General features: G+C 45.0%; 1 protein-coding gene across 1 annotated transcript in view; it reads left to right on the top strand.

The window, feature by feature from the left end:
* TACR2 (tachykinin receptor 2) overlaps nucleotides 1-7,560 on the top strand; it is an 8,807-nt gene continuing 1,247 nt past the window's right edge. The window contains exons 1-4 of the mRNA XM_009994890.1: nucleotides 1-404; nucleotides 3,462-3,656; nucleotides 6,514-6,670; nucleotides 7,008-7,204. Of these exons, the coding sequence (XP_009993192.1) occupies nucleotides 1-404; nucleotides 3,462-3,656; nucleotides 6,514-6,670; nucleotides 7,008-7,204 (953 nt within the window). The remainder of the gene's footprint in view (nucleotides 405-3,461; nucleotides 3,657-6,513; nucleotides 6,671-7,007; nucleotides 7,205-7,560) is intronic.

The raw sequence follows: 7,560 nt of genomic DNA, 5'->3' as shown, positions 1-7,560 counted from the left end.
ATGAGCACACTTTCCATGCTAAATGCTAGCAACATGTCACAGGCTGACTCCCTGGAGGACAGTGGCAATTGGACACCAGCAACCCAGTTCACCCAGCCAGGATGGCAAATTGCTTTGTGGGCTATCACCTATTCCTTCATTGTCATCACATCCATCGTTGGCAACGTGACCATCATCTGGATTATTCTTGCACACAGGAGAATGAGGACTGCTACCAACTACTTCATTGTTAATCTGGCCCTTTCAGATCTGCTGATGGCTGCTTTTAATACCATCTTCAATTTTATTTACGCCAGTCACAACGTCTGGTACTTTGGTGAGGAATTCTGCAGGTTTCAGAACTGGTTCCCCATCACTGCCATGTTTGTGAGCATTTACTCCATGACAGCCGTGGCTGCAGAGAGGTAAGAGGTGAACAGAGAAGATAAGGTCTGAAAAAAATTCACTGTAAGGTATAAAAAATTACTGCAATACTTGGTGCCCCTAGGTCAGGTGCCTTATCAGCATAGTGGGATGCAAACAGACTATGGGGTTAGATGCTAATTATGGCACAAAAGGAAGGCTCTTATTCCTGGTCTGAATCAGACCCGACCACGTAACAAGTGGCAGTGGCTGGTATTTTATTGTTCCCGTGTTACTGATCATAAACTGCTTGTGAGTCCAGCAAACCACCAGGAATAATGGGAATTGGATCATAAATGGCAGAGCCTGCTCCAGTAGTTCACAAGAATTACTTATTCCAAGAGAGAGGAGAGTAATTACAATGATTTTGTTTGACTTCTGAGGTAATTTGGTATTTTCATAACACTGTCTTCTTACACTTGCCAAGCCTCTTTTACTGGAGCTTAAATTTGTGGAGTCTGGATGTGTTTCCAGCTCATTGTTAAGCAGAGTGATGCTGGTTTACTTTTTTACTAGAAAGTGGCCAAAAGCCCATGGGAATTTCCTCTCTGAACAGCAATGGCATGTAAAAGTGAAGGTGGTTAAGTTCCTCTCTGTCCATTCTTCTGGTCTTTCCTCTATCTTTTCCAATCTCCTTTATCAAAAGCCCTCCAGTTGACCTTCCTTCAGGTTTCCTCCACTCCTTATCAAGTGTGTGTATCCACTAAGGGCCCTTCCAGCTCCTTCTGGAGACATCTCTGAAGCATTGCTCTATTGCTCTGTGAGTCATCAGGGTGGCTTTCACAACTCACCCTGGCACACCCAGCCTCGGGAAACAAGTGATAGACAAATCAAAGCAGATAAACAAACTAGCTGGAGAAAGGTGGCCACTGCAACCTGCACCAGGTTCAGGGATGTGGCCTGGACTGACACCAGGCTGCCTCAGGACATGGCAGCAGCCCCTGCCATCACTGCAAGGATCATTAATGAGCACAGGGATGAGTGATGTGTTTATCTGCTTCCAGTTGTCCAGATGAAAGCAAATCCCTATTTAGAGGCAATGGCAGCTCACTTTTAGCTCTTCCTGGCTTTAAATCAAGGGTTGTTGGTAACCAGCTATTTTATACACAAGGTCTGCCAAAAAGAATTATTTTTTAAAAGAAAAGTTTTAAAAAAATCCATTTCATCCTGTCCTTATACCTCCCTCCTCTCGTTCCTTGGGGACTTCTGGTAAAAGTACCTATACAGTCAACATCTCTTTAGTCACATGGCCCAGATCAGAAAGAAAACTTGGCATCTCACTGCAAACCATATTTAGCTATTCTTCCCTGAACCTTAAAATAGATCCTGACACTGTCTCCTGGAAACTCGGGGCTTCCATTTATTGTTAGGAGAACTCACGTCTACTTGGGCTCCGTTGTTTAACTTCAATAAAAAAATGCCTTTTGAAGTGATTTATTGTAAGGAAAGAGGCTAAGAAGTGACAGCTCTGGAAGTCTGTTTTCTCTGATGTGGAAAAGGCCCTGGTGACATGGCTGGCAGTGGCGTTTAGGGCTGCTCTGTCTCCCTGTTCCAAGCTGCTCTCTGTACTGGAGCAGCTGTTTCCAGCACATGCTTTCTGCAGGGTAGTGTATCAGATCAAGTTTTATACTCTGGTTAGCAAAGCCACCTAGGAAAGTGTGCAAGAGTCTGAAATTTCTCCCAGCTTGCAGGAGCTTGCCTAAAAGCTTGGCTTGCAGCCCTGGCCAAGTGGGAAGGCACAGCCCTGCCACCCCTTTGGTATCTGCAAGATCGGTTGCAGCCTCAGGCAGCAGCACCCATACCCAGGACTTGCTGTCCACAGATCATGGACTGGGGGTCCTCTGTAGCCAAATATTCTGGGGAATATTTGATTCCACTTGATTCCTCCCTGACCAGGTCCAAGCACAGCATCCGACTGCCTACAACCAGCTAAAGAAAAGTAAGGTGACATGGAAACTGTATAGCTGAGGCTGTGCAGCCGTGCAGCTCTGGCTTACTCACTGTGCCAGCTATCCATCCATCCAGCCCCTGTCCTGCAGCAGCCAGGAAGAGCCCCCTCCCAGCAGCCTGGCCAAGAGACAACACACAGCTTGTCAGATTTTCCCTCTGAAAACTAAGAAGCAATTGACATTTTTCACCATTTTGCCTTTGTAATAACCACGGCAAAGAGTAGGGAGAGCATGACAAGAAATGCATAATTGATGAAGTTCTCATTACGACACCATGTGTTTCCACATGGGAAACTTAAAACCAGAGAGTGCCCCAGGCTTGCAAGTAATCCAAGAGTCAGATGTGCCATGAGGGCTTCGAGCAGGTGTGGGATGAAAGGGTCAGCCTTCCACAGCCAGCACAAGTGCTCAAGCATTTCCAGGCAGAGGTGGGTAGCACAAGAATTTCCCAAGGCTAAAAATCAGTGAGGAAAAATCCAGGGTAAAGGATACTTGAGACACCAATCTGTTGGGATAACACAGGACATCAGAGGAGATTAACAGAATTAGGGAGAAAGACTGTTAGCAGGGTTTTTGGCAGTGGGAAGAGAAAAAGACATGGTATTAAACAATGAAGAACTCCAAGCTAACACAAACAGTTCACAGTATGAAATTTCAGACCAAATACATAAAGCATTTGAAAAATTAATTATAAAGAACAAGATTAAAAAAAAAAATAAAAAAAAATCAATGGAAGTAGAATACTTGTCAAGATCATATGCAGAAGGCATATCTCATAAATCATAGAATGGCTAAGGTTGGAAGGGACCTTAAAGATCATCAGGTTCCAACCTCCCTGCTATGAGCAGGGACACCTCCCACTAGACCAGGTTGCACAAGGCCTTCTACCTCACACCAGAAGCACCCATCCACATGGGTTTCATATGTTCTGCCTTAAGACTTGCAATATTCTCTTTTAATAAGGGTTTAGATTTATTTGCAGGCTGGAAACTGTCAAAATATCTCTATCAATAAATCCCACCATACTGTCTGGTGATTGTTTACACTTGCTGTATTTGTTGTACAGTTTATGAATGCAGCTGTAAAAGCATTACCTATTTTTTCCGGCAGGTACGTGGCAATAATTTATCCCTTCAAGCCCAGGCTCTCTTCTGGAAGCACCAAAGTCATCATAGGGATAATCTGGCTGGTGGCATTTGGGCTTGCCTTTCCCCAGTGCTTCTACGCTGAGATCATGATGGACAATGGAACGATGAAATGCATCGTTGTTTGGCCTGATGATGTTGGATCCAAGCACCAGCTCACGTAAGAGAGACAAAAAATTCCTGATTTGCAAAAAAAAAAGTTAACTAGGAAATCCATTTCCTCTCCAGACTGCACTGGGGGGAGAGGGCAGGGGAACCACGCAGCAGGGGGACATGGGAAGCCCATCTAAGTTCAGTTTAAGCCAACTGCATAAAAAAGCTGCCAGGTGATCATGGCTCAGGGTACAGAAGGGTGACGTGCTGTCCTCCTCCACTTTGAGAAGTGGTTAGAAGGTCTAGAAGCCCTCCATGCAGGGCTCAGGGGATTTAAGAGAAAGCAGTGTGAAAAATCTCTAAACAAGCAATAAGTCCTGGTTCCTAAGATTTTAGATTTTCTCCCCCTGCCAGGCAGAAAGAAACCAGGTCTTTTTAATGATGAGAATCATACAATGGTTTGGGTTGGAAAGGACTTTAAAGATCAACTAGTTGCAAACCCCCTGCATGGGCAGGGACACCTCCCAGGAGCATGTTTAAACATCCTAAGGTTTTATAGACTGACTTATCTGAGCACACATCTGCACTCCTACAAGTTCCTAACCCTCACAGCAACTTCCTCCTGCTTTAAAGCAAGATTGTCCAGAGAGATGAAACAAGCCATGCCCTCCATTTAGGAGTTTCTGCTGTGATTAATCATTATTCAAAGCACATGATACACAGAGCAGTCTGAGAAATTTATCAAGCAAAACATGTTTATACAAAGTAGTAATGGAAGAACTATTAAAAAAGGAAGAAATTTATTAACAAAATGGAAACAATCCTTCAAACCAAAAGCAAGTACTAAACTCCCTGCTCTTGAACTGTGAACACTCTTGCCCACCTACATGCAACCAGGGACATTTTTCTCTTCGTGGTCTTCATCACTGGCAGACAGCTGGATGCCTCCTGCAGTTAGTTATTGCCAGACTAACTGGTTTTCACACTAATGTGTGCTAAGTTCCAGGAGTTTCCTGTAAGTTTGGATGAGTTGCCTCATGTTTGGCCAATGGCACTCAGTTGTCCCCAGTCTCCAGAGTCACACAAGAGGAAAAGAATAAAATCAGACCATGCTGTGATGGGTGATGTTCCTCCTGGGGCTCCTTGGCTGATACCCCACAGCACATACTGTGGAGCACAGGCTCCTAGTGACTGAGAAGGAGGGGTAGTAGATAACCACATATATAAAAGTTAGTGATGATTATTTCCTTCAGATGAGAAGTGTGAAACTTACTTCTCCCACATCCACTGTTTGGGAAGAATTGAAACAGGAGTTTCCCAGCATGCTGATGACATCTTTGTCCTGAACACAACAAATAACATAGCAGGTTCTTTCAGGGATCCCCAGCCAAAGAGCAGCAGCTCCTGAACACAAGAAATCATTTAATTCACTGCTTGCTCTCCCTGAACAGCCTCAGATTTGCAGGTTTCAGTAGCTCTCCGAGAAAGGAAGTTGGAAGCAGCAGTCCCCAGAAATCATCTTGAGTGATGGATCTGTCGGGACAAACGCCCACAATACAGACCAGAGAGAAAAAGCCTCATGCAGCCATTCATGTGCTAGTGCAAATACCAAGGAAAAGAAATCCTAAGAAAGCCAAAGAAAAAAAAAGCACAAAACAAACAAGAAATTGAGAACTGGGTTCCTCTGTTGGCTGTGTGTCCTCCAAATCCTCCTCAGTTGATCAAAACCAGCTTTTAGGATTTCCAGACTTCAGAGCAAAGGAAAATCCTTCTATGTAGGAAAAAAAATAGAACTGATGGAAACAAGTCCAAAAAAGAACCAACCCAAACAATGTACTACTGTGTCTGCCAGTGCCTGAGAAATCTTGGTTACGAAGGGACTAAATTTGTATAAGTTTAGCCAAAATAAAGAACCTTAACCACAGAGGATTTTTTCTGGTGACAGGTTAACCTGCAGCAAGTAGCAAAATGACAAGACTAGAAATTTCTTTTTGCCACGTGCTCAAGCTTAGGCTCCCATCCTCTCCTCCTTTTCTTCAAGGAGAGCTGGGAAGGGTGGAAAATAGTCATAAACTTGCCACAGTTCACAAATACTTCTGTTTTGCTGTGGGCAGCCACCCCATGGAGCAGTGCCCCAGCACTCATTTCAGCAGCGCTCAGCAGAGCAGTTGAAACCCTGGCTGATGCAGCCAGTGACTCCAGAGCCTTGTCATACTGAGAAAGACCATTTGCACCCTGCCTTTTGTGGTCATTGCCAGCAGCCTGTGCCAGGGCCCTCCTGCCTAAACCTAGTTTTTATACTGTTTATGTTCATTTGACAGCTGCTCTAACCAAGTGAGCAGGTTGTTCCCTCCCCATAAATGGTGGTCGCTTAAAATAATCAAACCCCAGCAAGAGGGAACCAGCAGAAGGTTGTGGGGTAACATCTCATCTTCCCTGTTAGCAGCCAGATATATTTTGCAGTCTGCTTTTTGCACTGTTTCCAAATTGAGCTGTTGGCACTATTGCAATTGTCAGGTTACTCTGTGGTTTTCAGAACAGTGCTTTCCTGTATCTTGTGATTTGCAGGTTTGTATACTTACAGCCACAAGTCTCAGGCATCTCCCTTTCCTGAATGCAGTGGGATAGCAACGTTCAGGGCAGGTGGCCATGGACTGTAACCCTCTGATAAAAGAGAAATTACATTACTGTGTCTTGAAAGAGCAGTGAATCCAGTCCAAGGAATAATCATCACAACATGAGATGAGCTTTTGCTGTTTACAGAAGTCTCTGTAACGATCTTTGTAGCCAAAATTTCTGCTGCTTTATGCTTTGGGGTTGAAGTTAATGGGAGCCAGCCACACACATGGTCCAAGAGACCATTTCTAAAAGGGCCTTTCAAGAAACATACTGACTATGAAAACGTGCTTGTTCTTCTTTTTCAGGTATCACATTGCAGTAATCGTGTTGATTTATTTACTGCCTTTACTGGTGATGTTTATTGCATACAGCATTATAGGAATCACGCTGTGGAGCAGTGCAATCCCAGGCAACCACCTTAACAGAGTCTGCTACCAACACCAAATTAATGCCAAAAAAAAGGTCAGAAGTGAAACTTAAAAAATAATTACCCTCAGCACAGCAGCCCTGCTGGCTCCAATTCCAAAACGGAGCTTGCAATTGATACAAAAATCATGTGGGACTGGGGATGAAAGGTTGGCAAAATATTTTGGGCTGGGGGTGAAGGGCATCATCACCCAGCAAGTATGAAAAAAATGGTGATCTACATGTACTAGCCAGGCTACAAGGAATAGGCTCGTGTCAGCAGGCACTGGCCAGTTCCCAGCACTCCTTAGAGAGTAAAGCCCCGTGTCCATGGAATCTGCACATCCCAGGATAAACCAGGCCCAGGAATAACATGTCAGTTTTGTTTTTCTAGTTTGTGAAGACCATGGTAGTAGTTGTGATCATTTTTGCTGTCTGCTGGCTGCCCTATCACATATACTTCATCCTGGGGAGCTTCAAGGAAGACATTTACCAGCAGAAGTACATTCAGCAGGTTTATCTCGCAATCTTTCTCCTTGCCATGAGTTCGACAATGTACAACCCCATCATCTACTGCTGCCTGAACCAAAGGTAGGTAGCATGCACACAGAGAACAAACATCTCCACCTGAACAAGCATAAATCCATGGAGGTGAGAACAACTGTGACTTTCAACAGGCTGGAGAGACAACTTCATTCATAACCCTGCTAATAATGTGCCACCATCCCCAGCACAGCCCTGAGCCCCTCAGGCAGGCACCAGGCTCATCCCTGTGGGGAGCAGGAGCAGCTCCCGGGCAACCTGCCGAGACTCCTGCCTGGGCACAGGGCCAGGAGAGCACAAACCCTGTCATGCCAAGAGATGTCCCCCTTGCTCCATGCTGGGAACTGGCTGCTCTCAGGCTGCTGGGTTTGGGGAGCTCCTCTGGCTGTCTCCAGGCCCATTCC

This window comes from Chaetura pelagica, unplaced genomic scaffold, assembly GCF_000747805.2.
Source record: "Chaetura pelagica isolate M959 unplaced genomic scaffold, ChaPel_1.0 scaffold112, whole genome shotgun sequence".
In the NCBI taxonomy this organism is placed as follows: Eukaryota; Metazoa; Chordata; class Aves; order Apodiformes; family Apodidae; genus Chaetura; species Chaetura pelagica.
Note: the sequence above shows the minus strand (reverse complement) of the source record. Positions and strands in the feature narration are given on the sequence as shown.